General features: G+C 44.0%; 1 protein-coding gene across 4 annotated transcripts in view; it reads left to right on the forward strand.

The window, feature by feature from the left end:
• The window catches only part of FHOD3 (formin homology 2 domain containing 3), a 466256-nt gene that overhangs the window by 208334 nt on the left and 232875 nt on the right, over positions 1-25047 (forward strand). For all 4 annotated transcript variants that reach the window (XM_014781352.2, XM_087439151.1, XM_087439152.1 and 1 more), the window contains exon 5: positions 4921-5026. In XM_014781352.2, coding sequence (XP_014636838.1) covers positions 4921-5026 — 106 coding nt within the window. The remainder of the gene's footprint in view (positions 1-4920; positions 5027-25047) is intronic.

The raw sequence follows: 25047 nt of genomic DNA on the forward strand, positions 1-25047 counted from the left end.
TTTGGGGCCTAGCACAGTGTCTGGTGCCACTTACGCAATAGATGAATGGACTGGGGGAATTCAATAGTCTTCTCGCCGATGTCTGTCTTCAGCCTTCCCTGTCTCTAATTTAGTAAATGCTTCGCCGACTAATTACTTGTCCCAAAGTTACACTTCCCGTGTATCCATCTGTGTCTTCCTGTTCCTTAGTCAAACGAAACAAAACTTCTTCACCCTCCATTATGTCCTCTTCTCAAACTTAGATCGCCGACTGCAGTCAGGCTGGACTCTTTTTGTGCCCCCAGAGAGCCACGCCAGGCCACTCCTCACCCTAGTTCATTTAGTCCCTCAGTCGACCTGCTGTTTCCCTTTGTTCAGCTTTGACTTCTTTCAAAAATCTATGTTTACCTCATTGAGTATCCGGTTGGTGGTAAAACCACAGAGAAGAGGTATTCCAAGCGACTTTAAAACACTTTAATTTGTGCACCTTGAGTAGGATATACTCTAAGAACAAAAAGAACCCTGCACACACAAAAAATCAACTGTTTGCAATAATCACATTGCTGGTGGTAGTGTCGACGTTGCTATTCTGAGACTGATGTGTGTGTGTATTATTCTAATTTTGTCATTCTTAGAGTTCTTAAGGATTAAGATTCTTGGTGTGTGGGAGAGAGAAGATAGAAAGGTAGAAGAGATTAAGTTAACTCTATTCCTGAATTTAATTAGAATTATGAGAATGAACCCATAGTGTTTATTATCTTAACAACAAAAAAAAGCAAATAAGCATATTTGTAGCACTAAGTCGATTGAAAAGGACTAGAAGCAATGATCAACCCATTAGCACTGAGACTGTGGTCTTAAAATACTGAAAGGAATCAGAGCTCCTTGGAGAAATAGCTGATTCCAAGTCTGGAGTTGGAAATGGGTAAAATAAATTTGGAACATCTTAGCATACAGATGGCAAGGAACCTGTCAAATACTACTAGGATTATTGCCAAAAGAACTCAGGAGCATGTTAAAGAATCTCCCACTGGCTGTCTAAAGATGGGGCAATATAAGCATCAATAAGGATGATAATTACAATGAATTGAAACTCATCAAGTGAGCTGCATTGATGAGTTCATAATGATACAAAAAAATAACAATGACTTGGTCACCATTGAGAGATGCTAGTGAACCAGCTCTTTATTTTGAAAATGGGTAAAATTTTAGAATCTCACATTTATCTTAACTTTTCCTATATGAACTTTAGGATAATCAAACAGTAGTTGAAGGGAAGTTTTACTTATAAAAATATTCTAGCTAATAAGTAAGAAAGGGGTAATAGAATTAGAATATCACAAATTTGAAACCCCCAATGAATTAATGGTTCTAAGTACTGAGCATCAAGACCTGCTGACATGATGGAAATGAGATACAACCAGATGTTATGTGCTTTCTCATGGAAATACACACTACCATTGATGATATGGTAAAATCAACCCTGGACCTGATCATGCCTCTATGTGTAGTAACCAATTTCTAAATGAGCTAGGACAGAGTCACATGTTAAACTACACCACAGGGGTGTAATCAACAAAATCCAGGCTGTAAGTTACTCTATGGGACAAATGACTTCGCTTCTTCAACACATACATTTCAAGGAAAACAAAAGAGATGAATTGAAAGACATTTAAAATTTATATCAGCTAATTGCCACGGGTGGATCTTATTTGAATCTTAATACAAAATGTAAAAAAACCAGTTTATGAGATAGTTGGAATTTTGTTCACTGACTGGACATTTGATAATATTAAGAAAGTATTTTTTATTATGAATATATAATTTTAAAAAGAGTTCCTATATTTTGGTGATACATGTTGGTATATTTATTGATTAAATGCTGTCATGTCTGGGATTTGCTTCAAATTAATGTGACAGCAGACAGGGTGGGATGATAGATGAAACAGGATTGGTATGAATTGATTGGCATCTGGGGTTCACTAACTTATTTTGTCTTCTTTTGTATATTTTTAAAGTTTTCCATAGTGAAAAAGTTAAAAATAAACACGTTTAGGATCTTGTTGCCCATCCCCTCACCAAGCTTGTTCTGTAGTATTGGCTCTCTGAATTTTCAGGGATGCTGTTTCTACCATTTATTCATCAAACAAATATTTTTGAGCAGCCTTTGTTGACATTGTGTAGGCAAGGAAGAAGGTGCTTGCTACCAGAAGTTAATAATCTGTTTGGAAGACCACACACACGTGCACAAAACAGCTCTAAGCCACAGGGCAGGGATGCATTGGATATTGAATGGATTACACAGGCTGTAAGCTGTCTGGGGCTTAGATCACCTTCTCCCACACCCACAGGTCTGCATCTCCATCATCTCTAGTGTTTTCTAGATGTGGAGGTTCTTTTGGGAACTAGACTTGTAAGGGGGTAAAAAAAAAAAAAATAGAGACATTGGTCATTTGGATTGATTTGAATATTCCTTGACTAATAGACATAAAAAAAATCACAGATTAGGGGCCTGCCCAGTGACGTAGTGGTTGGGTTTACACGCTCCGCTTTGGCGGCCCAGGATTCACAGTTTTGGATCCCGAGTGTGGTCCTATGCACTGCTCATCAAGCCATGCTTTGGCGGCATCCCACATACAAAATAGAGGAAGATGGGCATGGATGTTAGGTCAGGGCCAATCTTCCTCAACAACAACAAAAAATCACAGATTATTAAAGTATAGCTATTACAGAAAATTCTGAAATGCAGGGATAATCCCTTATCAGTTAGTGTTAACATTTGATTTAATTCTAGTCGGAAACCAATGTTTTAAAAACCATTTATTAATGCCTGTATATTTTAGGATATGTTTTCCAAATCTAGTACTTTGCCAATTTGGAAGATATTCTCCACATTTATTATCCATAAATTTCTCTTTCTTCAGTGCGTTATCTACCTATGTGCATAAATTTTAGTTAGAGTTCTGAGTTATTTTTATAAACACTGTCTCCCTTGTCCAGTGTGTTTTCCGAGTGCCTTTCCCAGACAGTCCCTCTCTGCTATATTAATATTAGTGATTAGCTTGAGTGGTTTCTTGAGAGCTTGTTCTCACTTTTTCACCATGAAGTCATGTGTGAATCTAGTTTTAGTTAAAGTAATAAACATTTGTTACATGCTTGGAAAAACTCTCTGACTAGACATGAGCTCATCTAAATGTTCACTTTTCACATATGCTGGTGGAAAAGGATATGGATGGAGGGAGAATTATTTTTTATTTCCTTTATACATATGAGTGTAAAGTAATTTTCCAAAAACTCATGATATTGTCCCATTTTCTCTTGCTTCCAAAGCCATGATTATCTTCAAGTCTGATTTAACACAGCTGTCTCTCATTACCTTCGGGGCACAAGCGTTACTCGCTCCCTCCCCCCATGCCCTCTGAACGTTGAGCGTGCTTTCTTGGTTCAAAGGGAGCCTTTGCCTGGCCTGCCCACATTTAGCTCAAGTCCTCCATCCATGTAATTGGAAAATGCCATAAAATCAAAATGAAGGGCTGATTTCACGTAGGGACAGGAGAATTATGCCAGTTCATCTAAATTATTTTTTTCTTTTTTGGAGATACACCATGGTTGCTGATCATTCCTATAATAATAACCTTTCATTATTCCATTAAGCTTTCTACTCTTTACATCACTGAGGTTTTAATTTTTTGCTCTTTTGTTATAATTGAAGATGACTGTTCCAGCCTTATCTGAGTTACATTTGAAACAAGGCACTGTCCAATTGAGGAAATCTCCTAAAACAGTCGCGGAAAAATCCCTCTCATAGAACTCGATACTGCAGGAAAATGACTGGGCTTGGCGGCTGGCTGGACATAGGTGATCTTGGTGAAAGTTCTGCCACTCTTGAGTCTTTATCTGTAAAGAGAAGGTAGGATTAGATCACTGGTCCTAGAACTGGCTACTCTTTAGGATTTGCTGGGGAATTGAACAGCAAAGCCTGGGCCCTGCCTTAGAAATTCTGATTAAGTCCATATGGTTAGGGTCCTGCTTCCTATTCCTGTTTTAAAGCTCCCCAGATGATCCTATTGTAAAGGAATCAGGAGCAAGAACCATTGGAGCGTCTCCGAATCTCCTCGAGGGCTTGTTAAGCCCAGATTGCTGGGCCCCACAGTAGTTTCCTATCTGGTAAATCAGAGGTGGGGCCAGATAGTTTGCATTTTCAACAAGTTCCCAGATGATGCTCATGCTGCCCGTGGTTCTGAGGACCTGTGTTTGAGAACCACTGGATTACATGAGCCCTGAGATTCCTTCCATCTCCTGCCTTCTGTGATGGGGTCTGCAGGCCGACCAAAGTGGCTCTTTTGAGGGGTGGTGTGGTTGCTGCAGAGGCATGGCCGGTTCTGCACTCTGCCTCCTTGCTTGTCCTGCAAGCAGCACATCTTGGGAGGTGGAGAAACTGCTTCCTTACTTTCTCAGATACAAGACCCTTGCAAGACCCTTGTAACTACCGTCCTTAAGTACTGTCTTTTGGAACACACGAATTGCTTCAAATCCTTCACTTGATGGTCTGTGTTGCAATCAAATGTTTCCTGTTGTTAAAACCCAACAAGCTTCATGTGGCCAGTCCCTAGGGACCCATGGAGGCCTGGAGCCGGAGGATTTTTGAAGAATGAGAAACAGAACACTATAAATATTCCTGACAGTCAGGGGATTCATTTGCTTTATCTTTATTAGATTGCCCAGAAGGCAATAATTGGTCTTTGGCAAAGAGCAATGTGAAGACTGGTTGTAAAATTCCTCTGACAACAGTTAAGATGCTTCATTTGAATGGAGCAGAACAATCTCTAGAGGTCGGTCTGGCTTCAAAGTCTTGTGCATAGTTTTAACAGCACAGCCTGGATGGGGGATGGACTAGGACAGTGTTTGAAGTTTTTTTCTTTTTTCCCCCTTTCCTGCCAGGATGACAAGGATTTGGTGCATGAATTTGTAGTGGCTGAAGGTCTGACCTGTTTGATCAAGGTGGGAGCTGAGGCAGATCAGAACTATCAGAACTACATTCTGAGGGGTAAGTGACGGCTGGGCGTGGGTAGCTGGCCCCTTCTGCAAGGGAGGTCTGGGGTCACCTCCAGGAACTTCAATACTGAGAGGTTTTTAGAAGACTTGGATTATGGAGTCAGATGATGAAGACACCCTGGAGCAAAAGATGACAGCTTCATCAGGTTTTATCAGTTCCTAGTAATTAAGTAGTGACTGAGCTAACGGTACTTTTACCTGAAGTCTCTTCCCAGTTTTTGAGAAAAAAGAACATACTACACACTAGGTTCTTTATAATCTCTTTTATTTGGTGAGGAAAGGGACACACTAAGTGGGCTTGGGTAAAGCCTGCATTTCAGCAGAAAGCCGCCCAAAACACAAGAGGCTAGTTTATTTCCTGGGAAAAATTTTTTGAGTTATCTGGGGTGCTTGTCAGAAAAGGACATTCCTCAGCGGGTCCTCCTGTTTCTGCGTCACTAGGTCTGGGGTGGGCCTAGAATTTTCGTTTTGAAGAATGATTCTGAAAGCTACCTCCGTAATTTCATTTTTTACGAAGTGATACACATGTGGAGTTTGAAGCATTGATTACTGTTCCAATTCATAAAGTTAATCCTCTTTTCATAGCTGTAGTATTTTTGTGCGCCTTCATATAATTTTATTTGATCCTGTAAAAAAAACTGTGAATAGGCAGGGCAGGAATTATTAGGTTGGACCACATGAAATTGCTGCTATCAACAGTTTTGACCTAGAAAAGGAGAAATTTAATATAATTCTATATGTACTTCATTTTGCAGTTGAAAAATTTGAGACTCAAAGAGGTTGAGCATTTGCCTAATAAAGTCACTTCCTGCAGTACGTGGTCAAGGAGGGGCCGTGTACAGGCCCTGGGGCACATGGAGGTTGATCAGGGTTCTGTTTCCCCTTCTGCGTCTATGGCTCTAATCCCACAACTTTATATTCTGTGTTCATATAAGGGGAAAAAAATTCTCCTTTTTTTCTCTTGGATGAAGGAAAAATACATGAAATGTGTGACTTAATGTCAAATGAGCATGGTTGGAGTTAAATGAGACAGGCAAATGAAACGTCTCCTGAAGTTCCTGTTGTATTTTGCCCTGAGAAGATTCCTTATGTTCTGTGTTGTTACCCAGCATTTGGAACTCTCTGAATCCCTTCTGCTGTTCCCTCCTCCTGGAGACCCACTGCAACAAAAGGCAGAAGCAAGAGAGAGAACTTAGGACTCATGTAAAAAAAAAAAAAAAAATTTTAGGGGCCAGCCTGGTGGCGTAGCGGTTAGGTTCACGTGCTCCGCTTCGGCGGCCCGGGGTTGGCAGGTTCAGATCCCAGGCACGCACCAACGCACCGCTTGTCAAGCCATGCTGTGGTGGCGTCCCATATAAAGTAGAGGAAGATGGGCACAGATGTTAGCCCAGGGCCGGTCTTCCTCAGCAAAAAAGAGGAGGATTGGCATCGGATGTTAGCTCAGGGCTGATCTTCTCGAGAAAAAGAAAAAAATTTTAAGGCTGTATTTTCAAGTCAATGTTAATTGTTTATGTTCATTTTGATAAATGCCAAACGTGTGTGTGAGAGAGAATTCTTCAACCTCTTGTTTTTCTGCTCCATGGTGTTTGTAAGGCTGAGGAGTCACCTCCTGTTGTCCACCTTCAATCTTTTCCTGGGCCTGTGGTAGATCCTCATTACAGATTGTCAGTAGAGATGCTCTGTGGATGTATTTTATGATTTTTATCCTCAATATAATTAAAACATTTACGTGGAAACTTCTGTGGTATGCGTAGACAAGTTAATTGTAAACTTGGTCCTGCTGTGCTGCATCTGAATGCAGCTGTCTGGGTCTGAAGAGACAGTGCAAGCCTTGATTCACGTCCTCATAGTCTGTGCACACTGGTCCAACACCTAGAATGGGGAGGCACAGAAATAAGTGTGGAGAACTTCCTCTAGTTTATTTTCCATGTCGCTTATACTATGAACGCTCATTAAGTTGAACTACATGGGAAATATACCTAAGATTGCATAATTCTGAATAGTAGGTCCAAACTGACTATACTTTTTTTTATCTTGTTTAAAGTATACATCATTTTAACTTTACAAGAAAACAATCTTCTCCACTGGGGGCTCATGTGTGTGCATGTGCTCGCGTATACACACACACACACGCACATACACCTCTATAGAACTAATATTATATCCATCTTCATGTTTATCTTTATTCTTCTGACCCTCACCTAGGGGTGTATATGTGTGTTTTTATAGCATAATCATCAATGTAAGCATTTATATTCATCTACATTCCAGGCTGGGGAGTGGGGATTGGCTCTACTAGCTGGGGTCAGTCCCCTCTTATCAGGAAGGCAAAATTCTTGTCAGAAGCCCCCTGCAGACTTCCCCTGGGTTAGAACGGGGTCACGTGACCACCTGTAGCTGCAAGGGATGCAGGCAGAGTATTTGGTTTGCTAGACTTTGAAGGGAGGCAGCAAGAGAGAGAGGTGTGGCTTGGGGCCTGCAGGTTACCAGTGCCTGCCACATAGATGGAGTTAGGAAGAAAAAACTCAGCCCAGCTGAGAAAGCCTGCTAGTGAGCAGCGTTGTGGTGGCCTGGTTGGAAGTAGTGTGGGCCTCCCCGCTGCTGAGGGAATCCTTGTACAGGAGTCAGTAAGTAAGCTCCATGTCTGCACGAGGCCCCAAATGATAAATTGTGTGAATTGTACTTTCTGACAGTGAAAGATGGTATTGATATAGAATACTTCAGCTAGGCTTTCTACCTTAGTGAATGCTTATCATTAAGCTTGCAGTGGTTTATTAATTTGCAGTGTTCTGATCTGCCCCAGAAAGGGGCCAAAGGCAATTACCAAATGTTTAAGAATCAGAAGGCCCAAGCATGACAAGGGGAGAGCCCTGTCAACCACCTGATACTTCTCTGGTTGTGCAGAAAATGCCACTGAGGTAAGACTCTCACTGTAGACAGCTCTTCCTAAAATGTGTGGAGGCTCCACGTTTCTGTTGCCACCACTGGGGCCTTGCCATCAGATTTTGCTTTTCCAGTTGTGTCCATTTATTGAAGGCCAGAAGGCTCACCATGTGTTACCTGGAGAACAAACAACTGCTCACCCCCATTCAGGTTACTACAAGACGTCCTGCTTTCCACACATTGGAATGCCTTTGCGTGCCTGCCCCACTTCAGCTAAGTCTCAGAGGACTCAGGGTAACTGGGGCACTGTGTGCAAACATCAGCACATTTTGGTATATCTGACCGAGGCCCGTGCCAGGAAAGTACCACTGAGGGATGTAAATGACAGATTTCTTGGGGGTGTGACTTTTATGTTTTTACACAAGGAAGCTATCATTTTTCCTATCCCACATGTTGAGTCACCCCTTCCTGACCTTGAAGACTCATGTAGACATTTTTAGGTTGTGATCAGCTGCCGGCAACCACCAGACACTTGTAATCAAGGACGACCTTTTGAATTGCCTCTTTATTTGTCCAACCGTGTTTTAACCACATTACCTTAGGTGAGGTATGGTGAAGCCAGAGGCAGATCGAGAGAGAAACTGGGAGGAGGTTTACAGTTTTGTAACTCACAGTTCCCTGGGGAGAACACAGCATGTCCCCCAAGGCCACTCAGGAAGCACAGGGATCAGTCATGAGGCAGAGCTAGAGGACAAGCACCTTTATTATGATTTCCACGGGGTAAGCAGGTTTAGGATTGGCTGGTTTGAATAATTTCAGTGGGCCCTAGGACATAGGGCTGTCCCTGGCTGTCTGGTACCTGGCACTGGGGTGATGGCGGCATGGATACAGAGGCCTGGAGTGTGAGAGGTGTCATGGCAGGTGGTTGGGGGTGTGACTTGGTGAGCTGCTAGAGAAGGGAACTGACTGACCTCTAGCCAGGGCCTCAAAACTGTTTCAAGACAGCAATGAAAACAGTATGTCACAAGCCGTAAGGTGGGTCGATATGGAAGTGCTGTGGAGGAGCATGCCCTTCATGAAGTTACCTCAGGAACTCCACTCTGTGACCATGTGCGAGGCCCCAGATCCAAGGGAAACACGAGCATTCGGAAAGCCCAGTCCTTTCCACATCTGCTTTTAGGACTCGTTTAATTTATCTTTATTTTTGCACTCAGCCCTCTGTCAGCTCTTTTTTTAAGGCCGAGGAATCTGTTGCTTTTAGTCGAGGATGTATCTGCTGAGAGGTAAAGACAGGTTTTGAGTTACGGTGTAGTCGAGTGCGCTCCAGAAATGTGAGCCGGCTGCTGGGAAGAGGTCTTAAATGCACAACATGTAGAAATAATATTTATCTGACTTATTATTCTTGGATGGTTCTAGCTAATGATCTAAAGTTTTTTGTGATAGCCAGTATTTAATGTAAATCTACTGTGGAATTTTGTACCTCACGATTATTCTTATTGAAGTAGGACCTGGTGTGGTGTATTCCTGGGAACTCAAATTTTCCACACACATGCTGAGCCTTTGCTATGGGCCATGTCGGGCCCAGAAGATGTGACGATGAGACTGAGATACAGCCCTGCCCTGGAGAAGCTCCTGGGAGGTGCTGCGTGTGGCCCATTTTATCTGTTGTATCTCATATGGCTTATATGTTTAGAAATTGCCCACAAGTGATATGCTTTGGGGGAGAAAAGAGAAAGAGATAAGTAGAATCTGTAAGCCCAGCTGCCTTTTCTGGCTGTACCTCAAGGGAAGCTGCCTCTGAAGGACTAGTTTTACATGGAGAAATTTGATTTGATCATTTCGCCTAAAGCAAACTACCCGTTAATCATAAAACACCTGTCATTATCAGAGCCGGATAAGATCTTAGAATTCCTTTAGCTCAACTTTTTCATTTCAGGAGAAAACTGCAGATATTTTGTTTGTCGCTGTAATGTTTTAAAAAATGTTTTAGTGGTTGTCAACATTTAAAAATTGGGAGACTTGACATTAAAAAAATCCAGATTTCAGGCTTCTTTGGAAAAACCACAACCAGAGAATTTCAGTGCCTTGCCAAATATTACTTAACTATATTCCACTATAGGAAAAATGTCATGCATATTAGAGGATTTCTTAGTGAGGATCAGGACTTCTGGTCAGAAGTTTTGTTGGCATCTACATCAGCAGGAACAGAAATATTATAGACAGCATAGAGAGAGATTTTAGTATGTTAGAGCGAAGGTGGTGGTACAAAATGATCAAATGGTAATTAAACCAACATCTTCCATGCCAGAAAAACTTAAAAATTTGTATTTTGGCACTTGAGAGCAAAGGAGGAGAGCAGAGGTTGGGTTCAGACTGTAGACGGGGGAGGATGTGGAAGGGGTCAACCTAGGCCCAAGGTGAGGAGGTGGCAGCAGAAGAAGGGAAGCTGCTTACTTCCTGAATGGAGGTCAGGCCCTTGGCTGCCGTGTTTTCTACTGTCAGGACTGGCCTGACTCTCCTCTACCCCCTTACTCTGGTCCTGGGGTGCACCTGACTAGCTGGGAGGAAACTTTCTCTCTCTTGCATCTTGCTGGGAGCTTTCTGGGCTCAGTCAGGGATCAGTCACGGCAGCCGCATGACCAGGCTTTGGTGTGGATGACACAACTGCACAAGCGTCCTGTTGGTGTCTATCGCCAACCCAGGCGGGTTGAGGCCGGTGTCTGGGATGGAGTCCTTCCTCACCTGATGTCCCTCTTCTCGCTGAGTGGGTGTAACGGGCTGTTCCCAGTAGGGAATCATGTTGGCCGGCACAAATTGGCAGCCCATGAGGCCACATTGATCCGCAGGTATTTTGTTTGCCTAATCTAGTGTGTTAAAAAATTTTAGAATAGTTATGAACATTTAAAAATTGGGAGATTTGACATAAAAATATGGATTTCTGGCTTTTCTTAAAAACCTGAACGCTTGAGCTAACACAGGGCCCTCATTGCTGTGTGGCCACAATTAGCTGGAGTTGGAGGAAGCTGCTGTGTTTACGTGGGGCACATGGGCTCTGTTTACCACAGTCCCCACTGCTCCCTTTTGTGTCACCCCTGGGCTGCTTATTTTGTTGCCTCTGTGCTCCAGAGGCATATAAGTTTGAGACCTCTGGCTAATGACATCACAATCTGTAAGATGAGAATTACAGTTATCTAAAGCAGAAGCACCCGGCTTTATGATAGCTGGACATAAGTTGTGATGTCATTGCTACTTTGTGAACTTGGTTCTCAAGCCCAATGTGAATAAGTTTTTTATTCCCTCAACACCTAGCATTTCTCAAAATTGGTAAAGCTCAGCACTGCCTGCTGCCTCCTGCCCCACCCAAGCCCTTACATGATTATCTAAGGATAGAAGTCCTGTCACCACATCGACAGTGGTGTCTTATAGTCTCAATCGCCAAGTTTGGGAAACAGGCTGGGAGTAGGCAGAGCCACCGACTAGGGTGTGAGCATGTTGGCAAGAAGATTCCTGTTGGAAACTTGCTCTACTAGTTGAACTTGTAAGGTGATAATAGTGAGCCTTTCATTTCGATCCTAAACTGTGTGCCTCAGAATCCACTGCAGAAGTCCCTATCGTCCACTTGTCAAAGGAGGGGTCCAAGTGCGTCCCAGAGATGAGAGTGTCAGAGTGTTATGATCAGTGGAATAAAGGTGGCCTGGGATGGACAGGCCCAAGAGAAAACTGTGTAAAAACTGAGTGATGTAAATATTTTTCTTAAAACAGAATTGGCTTTTATTTTCTTTTTCTTACTGAGTAATTTGTGAACACAATTTTCTGAAAAGCAATCAGCATAAAAAGGAAAAACAAAAAATCACCCATAATCCCACTAAACAAAGACCAAGACCATTTTCTACACACACATGCACGTGCTTGCTTCGCACATGCCTTTTATAAAAATGAAGTGTCCTTACATATGTTGTAAGCCGTGTCTCCTGGAAGGGAGTGGTTTGAAAGCGTGGATCTTGGCAGCTGGCTTTGTGACATCTCTTTGACCTTGGCACAAATTATTTAACTTCTTTAAACTGCAGGTTCCTCACCTGTAGAAGGGAGATAATATCTATTTTATAAGGGTGTTGTGAGGATTAAAGAGCTCATAGAAAGGTCTAAATAAAGGACTGAGTTGTAGCTATGACAGTTGTCAGTAATAATCAATGATGTCAATGCAGTGACCACCTGCTATGGGCTGAACTGTGCACCTCCAAAATTCATATGTTTAAATCCTGACCCCCAATATCTCAGAATATGACTGTATTTGAAGATAGGTCCTTTAAAGAAGTAATTAAGTTAAAATGAGGTCCCTGGGCCCTGATCCAGTGTGGCTGGTGTCCTTATAAGAAGAGGAGGTGATGACACAGACCCCTACAGGGCGAGACGATGTGAAGACCCGGGGAGAAGACGGCCATCTACAAGCCAAGGCAAGAGGCCTCGGAAGAAACCAACCCTACAGACACCTTGATCTTGGACTTGCAGCTTCCAGAACTGTGAGAAATAACATCTGTTGCTTATGTTCCACAGTCTGTGGTATTTGGTACAGCAGCCCAAGCGGACTGATACACCATCCTTGCATAAAACTCTCTGGGAGTTATTCGGGTGTTCATAGGGTGAAAGTCCTGGGGATAAAGTCATTGGGTTAGAAGATATGTACATTTTCGTCTTGTTTTGGGTTGGATAACTGCCTTCCAGAAAGAAGGTGTGAATTTATGTTCTCGCCAGTGTTCTCCATTTCTGCTCATTTACCCCAGGTGATCGTTCTTTGTAATCTTTGTCATTCCTGGTGATTAGGGCACACATTCCTACCGATGAACTTTACAGTCATTTTTAGAAAGTGGTTTGTAATTTTGGTTGTCACTGTGTTAAATTTGTCAATTAACTCGGGAAGAATTGACATCTTTATTTGAAAATTCAAAACTATTGCCTACATGCACTTCGTGCCCTGGGACTAATGCTTTTCAAGAATATGTTCAAGAATATGTCTATCTAACTCTTGTATGCAATGTCTTTTTCCTTCTTTCTTGTTGCAGAATTTTATGTGTGTCACCCTATGATGTTTTTGTATTTATTTTTTCTTGTTTATTCACTTTTGAATTGGGCCTGATATGTACCACATGATAGAGAAGATTCTTTTGGGTCCTTTTCCTGTGCATTTTGTAAATTTGTTTTGGGAGTGTCCTCTCCTGAGAAGTGTCTTTCTTACCCTCCTTGGGTGTGTTTTGCTTCAATCAGGGAATATTGTGTGCCTTGGGGCCTGGGTTCTCAGTTCTGGGAAGCACTTGGAGAAGACAGTGGTGAAGACAGTGAGGAAGAGTTAGCATCCTCTTCCTCTGTGTTGACATGTTTGAAACCCTTCCTTTTGTACTTGGACTAGTAGCCTACCTGGTGGAGACTTGGTCTCTCAGGTCTGGGCATTCACCAATGGTGGCATGTGGGCTGGGGACGGCTGGAGATCTGGCCACTCGTAGCCAGGGACGTGGTCTCCACATTTTGTTTGTTTTGTTTTTTCTTTCCCCCTGTAGTTGTTGAAATCTCTGCTTTTGGGATCTAATGTTTTCTGTGCGCTGGCTGTGTCTGACCTTGGCCTGACCTTTCTGCTTACCCAATTGGCATGCTGTTGGGGATGTGGCCTCCAGGTTGAACCAGCCACAAACCTACTGAGGAGTTTGGTCAGAGGCAGGAAAGCCACACCCCCGCCCTGCTTGGGGAGGGAGGCCAAGTCACTCTTGCTGCTCCTATTGGTGTGTGGTGACAGAAATGGTACCCCTAAGTGCTCTGAGTGTCCCATCTGTGGCCCCTCTTGCCACCGTATATCCCCACCCTATATCAGGCTGGATCCCCTCTTAAAAAACTGGGTCAGAGAATAGCTGAGCGCTGCACTTGTGTCCTTCCTCTTCCAGCCCATTTGGGCAAAGGGCCCAAAAATGGGCTCACATTGGAACAGGTCACATCTCTCTCATGGTCTGCCCAGACCATGGGATACTGTGGACTCGCCCAACTTTTCTCCATGACTTTCTGCAACACTACGTTTCCCAAGAGAAGGAGTTGGATGCTGTGCGCAATGTTCCCCTTGGACCTGCTACAGTCTCTGGTGTATCTAGATGTACCCCTCAAGTTGTTACCCCTAGTCTCAGGGCTCATGGAATCTTTTCTCCATCTGTACTTCTCATTGATCATCTTGCTAGATTGGTAGGAAGGTGGTTCAGAGTCTCCTTGTTGTGCTGCTGTTTTTTCTGGAAGTGCTAAATTATTGAATCATCATCGCTTGTGGTCTGCGCCCTGACACGCCCTTGGTCTGCAGTGCTGGGTACAAGAATGCAGTGGATCCCGTGGGTGAGGGGGCTCCTGCCAGAGGAAGCAAGGGGGACCAGAGCTGGGTCCTGACCTTTGATGGGACAAAGTGCCCTTTGTTTTTCCTCTGGGTTCTCAGGTGAGAGAGGAAGGTGCTGGGAGAGACCACAGGTGACATGCACGACCCTGAGCCCCTCCCCACATTTGTCAGCAAGTCAGATGTTTGCCTTCAGTTTCTAATCTAGGTGGGTGCTTTCCACTTTAAACATGGTTTTCATTTTCCCTCTCACCCCTTTCCAAGGTATTTTTTCCCCTGTCATTAGAGAATGCTTGTCTCTTGGTTACTTTGCCTTATGATTAATAAAGCTTTTCTTTCAAGTTTTAATTTTCCTAAAGTAAAAATCAATTATTAATACTGTTGAATACAGCAAGCATTAAATAGTAACAGAAACACTTCATACAGAGCAGTCTTTATAGAGCAATACACAGCTAGGGCTACCTGACAAGCATTATCTCCAACCTGGAGCATCATTAGGCCAAGTCATATGAAATGGCTGATATTTGACCATTTTTACCTGTAGAAATGGCAAAGTTGAATGGCTTAACTTAATATTATCATAATTTGATCTTAACTTGACTCATTCCTAGACTGATTAGATGCTTCCTTAAAATTCACCTTGCATTCTATATAGAGTCACAGCCCTCCAGAAATTCAGGCCAGTTTGCAGACCAAACAAAAAAAAAACCACTTGCAATTTTGTACAGTTATGCCTCTGAGCACTTCAACTTTAAGAGCCATTTATATCACAGTCTTGGCCAAAGAGATTTCTCCAGAATTTTTATCTCCTCTAGAAGCCTCCATCTTCTTCCTTTTATCTGAGATGAGAAGGAAGAAAAAAAGAGTTATCTGGCCATTCCTATGTGTGGAATTTTCCATGACCAAATCTCATGCTGTTCATCAGGAATTTTTCCATGTTATTCATACTGAAGATGTGCCTTCTTGCTTCGTCCTTCTCTCCTTGCTCAGTAGACTTTTCCAGAGGAACTGCTGACTGGGTGTACCTTGAAGCACAATTGTTATTTCCTTGGCTATAACTTTATCTCATATGTGGTCTTCTTTTATAGGGCTTCTACTTACAAATCTAGGCTTATAACAAAATAGAATATCTTAAGCAAATTTTAAACCTAGCCCCAAACATGGATTAAAATTATTTTCTTGTCTGGAATTTGCTGGGGAAATATCAGTTGCTGTGTTCAAGATTCCTGCGTTATGGAGTTTTGAGGGCTCTTGGTAGATTGGGCCAGCCGTTTTCCTGACACCATGGTTTCCCCTGCCATTGATGTGCATAAGGCCCACAACCCAGGTCACTCTGCATTACCCTAGGCCTGTGGAGCCAGCCGTGTCCTTGATATTCCCCACACCCCATGTCTAAACCCCAACCCATCTTTACACTCCAGTCAGTGCCCTCACAGCTCCGTTCATCATCCTGCTGAAGAGCACAGTCATCCATCAAGTTCAGGTCAGCTTCCTGGGGGCCTCCTAGTTCCCTCTCTCTCACTCAATCTCTGTAATCATAAGCTACTAAATTTGGGCTTCTCTACTCCTCACTCCCTTTCAAGTCCTTCATCTCTTTTTATTTCCAGTTCTAGTTCTGAGTTCTGAGATCATCATTTGCTTCTTCCCAATCTGCTCTGCTGAGCTCCTAACTGGTCCCTCTGCTTTCATTCCTGTCTCCCGTTGGTCCATTTTGCAACCTGTTTCCTGGGTAGACTTTTTACAGTGCTGATCTGGTCTCCTCAGTGCTTGGTGTAGATTCATCAGTGGCTCCTTTCATCCTTAGGATGAAGTCCTGGCCCCTCCATGGGATGAAAGTGCCCCCTTTGTCCTACCCTAGTATATCTTTCCAGTTTTGTCCTAGTATATCTGTCCAGTTCACTTCAGCCCTCTCCCTGACCTCAGCATCTGCCTGCAAGTCCCTTCCTCACCTGGTTCATGCTTTATCCCTTGCTTCCTGCTTGTCTTCAGGATGAGGCTCAGACACAATATCCTGCAGAAGATCTTCCATTGCCCCCCAATATTTTGGCCCTCTGTGCATACCCTGGTCTTGACACTTACCTCACTGATGATAAATACTTGTTGAGCATACACTATGGGCCAGAGACCCTAGGCTGATTCCCTGCACCATACTTGGCTACCTACATGTCAGTTTCCATCCTTGATGCCAAGCATATTTTAGCAGCTCAGTGAAAACTGGCTGAAGGAAAGAATAGATGAGCGATAGAATGTCACAGGGAAGAGAACTCCTGACTCCCGAGGAAGCTGCTGGTTTGTACTAAGAATTTGAGAGAGCCGGGATTTGCTATTCTGAAGCTTTAGCTCACCAGATCATCTTGTTTCTGAAGCACTATAGCACAAGCTGATTTGTTTTTGTTATTTAGAAAAATATGCCAAATTATTGAACTTTCTTTTTGATAATTTTGCTGGTTCAGTAGATCAAGATAGTATATATCTTGATTTTAAATGTCATAATTTCTATGGATAAAATACATGCAAATATGGACTGTACTGTGTAACTTGTTTTGTATCTCAAAGAGTTATTTACCTGCCTCTGAAACAGATATCCTACCACTTCTGTTGTGGCGGGCTTAGTGTCGTTACAGCCTTTCTGGCCTCAGCTCCAGCATGCTCCTTCTGCCTAGTAGATATTCAACAGCTATTTGATGAAAAAAATTGAATGAATGAATGAATGGGAGGGGAGTGCCTGGAGCCATGCCATGGAGCTCTGTCTTGGTCTTATTCAGTGTTTTATGAGTGATTGTGGGTAAGCGCATACTTTATACCGAGAACTGGGCATGTATGATCAGAAGATGTGAAGTGGGGGAGACAGCGGTAATATGGTGAATGATGAAGTGTGACTGGGAGGCTGTTCATTTGATTTGGTTTTCAGTATCCCCATGGTCTCAACCACATTATCCTTTGCTTCCTTTTCCCTGCCTCTCCTTTCCCCAGCTCCTACAAACTGGACTCCCCCAAAGCCACTCCTATGCTGGGTTGGCCTGACTCATTTCTGGAACCAGTTCCCGCAGGCGGAATAGTACTCTGTGGCGCCCCGCTGCACACCCTCGTCTCTGCCCCCAGTGCCTTTTTGGCTCGAGAATCCCTGAAACAGTACCAGGACACCCTAATCATCCCAGAATTAGAGTTCTATTTCTTTCCCTCCCAGGTAACCCTGTCTGTGGGGCTGGTCCTGAGCCTGCAAGAGTTTAAGTGGGGGATAAGTTTAGATGGAGCTAGATAAGTAAGGGCTTGTTTTTGGAGGAAGGGACAAAATTGTTGCTTTTAAAGGCAGATTAGGAGCAATGAGTAGGAGTTATAGGAAAGTGGTTTTTGACTGAAGACAAGCTCCAAGAACAGAGTTGGAAAATTAGTTTATTTCTCTTGCCAACATAAACTGATCAGTGGTGACTTTCTGGAGCATTCTGTTGAGGATTCTGAAGCCACATCCAGCATCAGCAGGAAAGAGTGCCATGACCGATTAGTGATGTCTGTCAACAGCCTGAGAGGTGGAGAGTGAGAGAAGGAATACTATATATGGTATTTGCTTATTCTGGGAAATACTAGGCATTTTCAGAGTGTTTGTTGAGTTGATTTCAGACAGGTGTGTGGCAATTAGTTTTCCAACTACACAACACTACTTTGCATTGGGGATGCTCCGATAGAGACCAGATGACCTGTTAGGACTGGAGTAGGTGCTACTGGATGACCTCTTACATCCCTTCCAGCTCTAAGATTCTGTGATTCTGAGTAAATATAAAAAGCAGAAGGGATGAAAGCAAAGCTGTTTGATTCTCTCTCTTCTGCATGCTCTGCATTTAGTTGCTTTAGGATCCCCAGGCTATCTCAAGCGTACATTTTTCTTTTTCAAATTCAGAGAAGGCCATCTGATTACACGGCATAGAGCCCAGCCAAGTCATTGAAAAAGAAGATAAACTGCCCTTAGTCATTAAGGGGCTAGCGTTCATGTTGATCTGCAGAATTTCAAAGGATTAACAGGGTGAGTATTGCTTTATATCGAGGAATTCATATGTACATGGTGAGGTCGGGAACAAGGAAGACAATGGTGGGTTTGCTGCTCTCTAGAGCCTGAGGACCCAGAGTCAGGAGGGCTCGCAGAAACACCATGGGGTTGCACTCATTGGTCAAACAAGGCAGAGCTGGAGAAGCAGGTTGGTGGCCATGAGGAGACTGTCCACGGGCAGGACTGCCTCCCTTTGCTGCCTTCCTGGTATCTACTCCCACTACCACTCTGGTCCAAATTGTTTCTCTCCCTGTCTGCATCTTGCTACCCCCTACTCTTCTTTCCAGAACCTCTTCCTATCTTTTCCAACTCCCCCAAGACTTAATTGGAGGGTTGCATAAAGATCGACCTCCCCCAAGTTCTAGATTTCATTGCTTTTTGTCACTTTGGCCCCAATTTTTCTATGGTGGGAGACCTCACTAAATAAAGATGCACTGACTGGTTCATTCATTGATTAGTGTGACTTGATTGCCTTACGAGTTAGTCGCTTTGGGGTCTAGTATAGGGTAGCAGAGAATAATACAGGCTAAATAATTACAACTTCTGCTGTTAAGTCCAAGAACAAGGTGCTAAGGAGAGTGAGCTTAAATTGAGTAGGGCAAGTGGCATGCATACCATGGTAGGCAGCATCCTAAAATGGCCTGAAAGATTCCCCCCTCCTTGTGTACACCTTGTATAATCCTCTCCCCTTGATTTGGGACGAGACCTGTGAATATGGTAGATGTGTGAATATTACAGAACTGTGATTAGGTTACACTATATGGCAAAGGTTGAAAAGATTTTGCAGATGTAATTAAGGTCCTAAATCAGCTGAGTTTGAGTCAGTTAAAAGGGAGATTCTCTTGGGTGGGATGGGCCTAAATAGGTGAACCCCTTAAAAGAGTGTCTAGAAGTCAGAGACTCTCTTCTGCTGACCTTGAAGAGGCAAGTTGCTGTGAGTTCTACAGCTTCAAGGAAATGGATGCTGCCAACAACCACGTAAGCTTGGAAGGGGACCCCAAGCCTCAGATGGGACCACAGCCTCTGCTGACACCTTGATTGCAGACTTGTGAAACTCTGAGCAGAGGACCCCGCTAAGCTGTGCCTGGACTCCTGCCCCATGGAAATTGTGAGATAATAAATATGTGTTGTTTTAAGCTGCTAAGTTTGTGGTAATTTGTTATACAGCAATAGAAAATGAATATAGTTACACACAAAGAATTGCAATACAAAGCCATCTGGACTTGCTAAAATTGGTACAAAATACTGTGTGACCTCACAGGAGGCAGAGATCTTTGGTGGGGGCTTAGGGGAAGGTTTCGTGAGGTCAGCAACTTTTTATTTTCTTCCTGGGCTTGTTAGACAGCCACATGCCTGCCATCCATTCAAATTGAATTCTCCTTGATGCCCCTGCTGCTGCTTGTGTGATCCTTGCACATGGTCTGCTGAGACCACTCACTCGGGTGCTGTTTGCTCCTTTGGGTCTCTCAACTGATGATGTCCATGCGCGTGCAATTAAAGTGCTCTCTGGTGCAAACAAATGGGTAACTAAAGGAGAAGGTGATTCAGAAAAAATTCAGTATTTCCAGTTTGCCAGTGTCATGAGAGAACATGGTGCTCTTATAAAGACTGGGCTGAGTTTTAGGAGAAGAAGAGCAGTTGGTTAGTAGTCACTTGGGTCATCTTGGGGTGATCTTGCTCATGAATTAGAGATGGGTAACTGGGGCAAGTCTTCTCTTCCGAGATGGTTTCACTCATCTTTCTCTGCATCCCCATCATTCACTCCTTCACGTGTGCACGCATCCAGCACATGCCCTTTACAGAGAACTGCAGTGGGAGGGGGAGAGCTCCAGCCAAGGCCCCTCACCACAAGGAACTTGGCAGTGGCCTTAGGATAGGAGCCATCAAGTGAGGATGGATATACAGAAAAACACTCTATTAAATTAGGTTTTGGATGAAAATCCTGAAATTCTGTTTTTTCTCTCAACTTTGCTTGCATGAGCATTATGTTTCCAAAGGTAGTTGATCAATTTCAAGTAGTTCAATCCTCTATCATCCATCCCAAAGACACAGGAAACTGTTTTTCAGTTATTCTTTGCTCAGACGTTCAAGTTGTTTGCTTTTCATAATTCAGCTTTTCTTTTCTTAGAGAATCAGCTTAATGTATCATGTTTCATGAGAATTTCATAAAACATGAAATGTGGTACTTGAATCAACTATTCATTTTCACATAGGCAAACACAGGCCAAAGGTTTCTAGGCATTATCAGGCTTGAAAATAAAGGAAATATGTAATTTTATGGTTTTGTTTTTGGATTCTACATGGTTTACAAAACCCCCCCATATCAGTTGAAGTCCTAATGTGAGAGGTGCTTGGACTCAAGAATGGCTGACCCTTTTGTAAATATAGTTGAGATAGTAGTAACCTTTCTGACCTCTTAAGAAGCATGGTCAGTTCCCCACCAGCTTGGACAAGCAGGTATTCCGTGGAGGCTGCGTCTGGATGCCATGGCACTGGGGAAGGGAGCAACGGCTGACTGGCTGCTCTTTCAGTACCTGGTGGAGGGTTCCTGGGAGCATTATTCAGCCTAAGACCCTTCTGACTGCTTTCCTGGGCAGCTGTGCTTAGTCAACTTGTGAGCAAGGTGGTTGCTGTTAGGTACTCTAAGCCAAAGGGGAGAGACATATCATCATCTGATCTAAATTAGATTTTCTGACTAGTCATGCACTGAGAAATAAGTATAATTTCTCATAAAAAGGGATTTATTTAAAAGGTACTACAAGTACCCTGTGCGTCTTCTCCCATCTGCCAAATCTTGAGAGATGGCAGCAATGCAACCTGTCTTAGAACCTAATGGACTCCTTGAATAAAACCATTAGTGCTTCTCTCTTTGTCTGTCTGGGCTTATTGGTTCCAAGACACTGCAGGGAGAAATGGCTTAGGGCTGTTTCTCCCCATGTGGCTGACAGCAAGGGTGGTGGGCATACAAGAGCTCCCTGAGCCTGCTGTCTCTGTCCGTTTCTGGTCTTCTGTCACCTGAGTGCAGTGGTATTTCCTGAAAGTTGTCATCATGAGCACCTTTAGGCTACATCATGTAGGCTGGCTGCAGGGCAAGTTCCTTTCTCTGGCATATGGCAGTGGAAGTGAGAAGATAAATATTTATGCCACCAAGGGGGTAAAACAACCTTCACTCTGGCTCTGTGTTGGGTGTACATAACGCTGAGCTATGCGGAAGTGTCTAAATCTACTGTGCACTTGACCTCTTTGCTTTTTGCGTGCTGACCCTTCTGCTTCCTCGTCGGCTTACTGCATGTAGGGTTTCTCCTTACCCTTTGTGACACGCTTCTCGTGACACCTTCTGGGGAGTGCCCTTCCTAAAACCCTCTGGGGTGTGGTCTTCCCACCTCACAGGACATATTCTTAACCGTTTGTCCCCTTGTCCTTCTCCCTGACTAGGTGGAGGTCCTCCTTAAGGACCTGACACTCTTTCTTATTTGCACCTGGGTCCCCCATGTCCTGCTCGGAGCAGGCAGGTCCCTCATACAGTGCCTGGTGTTTGCTAGGCCCTTCAATAAAGGAATCAGCCAGTGACTATTGTCCAGAGGATGTCGGGGAGAACAAATCTGTGCAACAAGGATAAGGCAGAGAAGTCTTACAATCAAAAGCTAGAAAAGCACAAGGAAAGATCCACAAGAGATGAACGTGATCAGAGCCAAAGATGTGTCCCTGCACATGTGGACCGTTAGATGGAACCTTGGCATTCTTGGCTGGTCCCATTCAGGCTGCTGTATTAGAGAGTGGGAACCTGAAATAATTAGCTCCATTCTGGGCATTTGGAATGGTTTTCTGGGAAAACCCTGTACTCTATGTTCCTGATCAGAGCCCTGTGTTTCTCAGGAGTCGAGTCTGCCTTTCTGTTGCTCACCTCCGTTTTTCCCATGCAGAGGGCACAGTGCTAAGGAATCCAAAGGAATATCCTGGCTCGCTCATCCTCGAGGTTACAAGCACCCAAACCTGGGTAACTGAGCTGGTGTCTCCTGTCTCTCTCTGGCTTTCCCTTTTAGCCTCAGGTAGTGTAGGAAGTTCACTACCATGGTCCTTTGGGTGCTGATCTCATTTGCTCAGTGTTTACACAAAGCTGGTACCACATGCACAGCTGAATGCCATTGGCTTTCTTTGTTAACTAGACTCCTTGTAGTATTAACAAGAGAACATGACTGTTGTGTTAGATTAGCCATGAAGGTTTTGGGTGCTGAAAAAGTTGACTTCTTTGCACAGCTTCTGCCCTTTTAGAAAGCTGGACTTGTGCACATTACCTCACCTCTTTGCACACTTGCTTCCATGCCAGTGCGCTATGCCGAATCACCATTCACCTCGCTTCTTGCACACTCACTCCCCTGCTCACGGGTCTGTGTCGGCTGGACAGAATGCTGTATATTGCAGTAACTCCTTGTGCTCTCCAGGGGGGATTCTGACCCCAAGCAAACGTCACCATCGTTTGCTATAAATGGATGTCTGGAGGCAGATTTCTCACACGGAGTTTTATAAATAGAATAGCTGTTGGTGATACTCAGGCTGGCTTTGGCTATTGTTTCTCTAGATATAGCTAAACACCAGAGTGCTTAGCTCTGAATATCCTATTGATAGGAAGTTCCTGTGGTTGTTCTGGAAATGTGGCAGCATTCAAGGACAGATGGGTTTAAATTCAAATTCCCTATCAGACTGATAGAATTTGACGTGTGATTTTGTCTGTTGCTTTTTCGTTTAGCTGACTGCGAGTATTATGCAGTGAGGCAGTGGCCCTGTCTTTTTCCACTATATTCCTGATTAAGATTTGAGAGTAGTCTGTTTCAGCCAGTTTATATTTCCAGGGGGAGAGAGCCTTCATTGAGTAAGTGTATCTCGCTTTCTCTTTTTTCTTTTCAGTATGAGAAACTAAAGAGATACAGGTTTTGGGGGGAAATATTTTCATATCACGTGTATTTAATGGCTGTAAAAAGGCTGAGGTAGTCTAAAGCCTGAAAAGCCCGTGTAATTTGAAGTGGAAGCTCATTGTCCAACATCAGAAGTTAAGTCTCTGACAAGGTTTCCTGCAGGGCTCTGGAGCAACAGGCACCATGAGGATTGGCTGGATTCCAGGAGCATCCCTCTTGACTTTGAGAGCCTCTGCTTCTTGAGAGACACCAGCTAACTGGGTGGGAGGTTTGGTTGTGTGAAGGTGAGAGACAGGAGCTGTGTCCTACAGTGTCTGTGCCTGTACCCGCCTATGGCATGCAGACTCAAAGGTGTGTCTGCCAGGGCATGGCCACCCCCACTCCAGCTGAGCACTACGATGGGATGAGGGGGAAGAGAGAACAGATGACTTGGGGTCCTGAGGATGGGATATGTTTAAGTTGAAGGTAGAAGACTGACGATACTCTCATCTATTTATTACTTCCCTTATCAGTCATAGTTGTAATTAAAATTGTTTTGAAATATATCAGACTTAGATAAAGGCATAAGGAGTAGTAAAATGAACCCATTTGTACCCACTGCTTAGCTTAAGATAAGAAGTACATGATTTGGCCTTTCCTGACCATGCATAAAATAGCACCTCCTGTCCACCTCGCTCTTCCTTGCTTAGTGCTTCTCTGTAGGGCACGACATAGTCTGTCATACAACTTGTATTACTTGATAGTGGTTTCTTTTCTCTGTCCCCCCACTAGGCAGGGGCTTCATCCATTGTGTTCAATTGAGTGTCCCCGATGCCTAGAAGGGCACCTTGGCATGGTCTTGTGAGTGCTTGTTGAAAGGACTAGAGAACATAATGACGTGAGATTCATCCAAGCTGCTAACATGGCCCTAGTCTGTCCATTTTCGCTGCTGGATAGCATCCATAGTATGAATGTATTGCAATTATTTATTGGTGCTCAGATTGGTCCACATTTAGGTCACGTCCAATTTTTTGGAATTGTAAACAATGCTAGCATGCATTCTTGTTGTGTTTCCTTGTGCATACATGTGAATTTCTCTAGGGTGTATACAGAGGAGTGGAATTGCTGGGTCAAGGGAGTTTTCATATTTTTTCTCTAACGTGCTCTCTGTTTTCCAGCCCAAGTCAGAACTGGTACTACTGAGCATAGGCGTCTTGCATTCACAGTAGGTTGATTCTTGGTAGTTGGGACTTTTGTTCTGAGTCTTCATCTCCCTGAGGCCTCTGTGGTAAATGATCATGTGACTGAGAAGGCTGATGACCCTAGTCCTGGAGTCTTTGGGCTGAGAAGAGACTTTTCCTTGGCACCTCTCCACTGGCCCCCCGGGCCTTGCCCCTGTGACCATGGCTGTCCTGGTGCAGTGTCCCGTCCAGTGGCTGGCCTGCCTGGACGCAGGATATTAGAGCCGGAAGGTGCCGTAGAAGCTTCCTGGTCGGCCTTCTCATTGCACCCAGAGAGAAACCGAAGTCCAGAGGGCTGAGGTGACTTGCCCACGGCCTCGCAGCTGGACAGTGCCGGAGCTGTGGACGTTACACAGCCGGGTGCTTCCACGTCATTAATGACAGGCCCCCCAAGGACAGGCACAGCCAGCTACTGTCTCCACCTGTGCCTCCCTTGCACATCCACATGTCGGTGGCCGACCTTGTCTGAGGTACGGCCCAGTGCTCACAACCACCCTCACTCCTTCCCCTCGGTGATGCATTCCTCCTTGGTGACCTTGCTTTCACACTTTGTCCCTTTGCCTTTTCTTTCAGCCATGACTTTTATTTCAGCGCTCG

Source organism: Ceratotherium simum, chromosome 14 (genome assembly GCF_057802395.1).
Source record: "Ceratotherium simum simum isolate JZ-2026a chromosome 14, ASM5780239v1, whole genome shotgun sequence".
NCBI classification, from domain to species: Eukaryota; Metazoa; Chordata; class Mammalia; order Perissodactyla; family Rhinocerotidae; genus Ceratotherium; species Ceratotherium simum.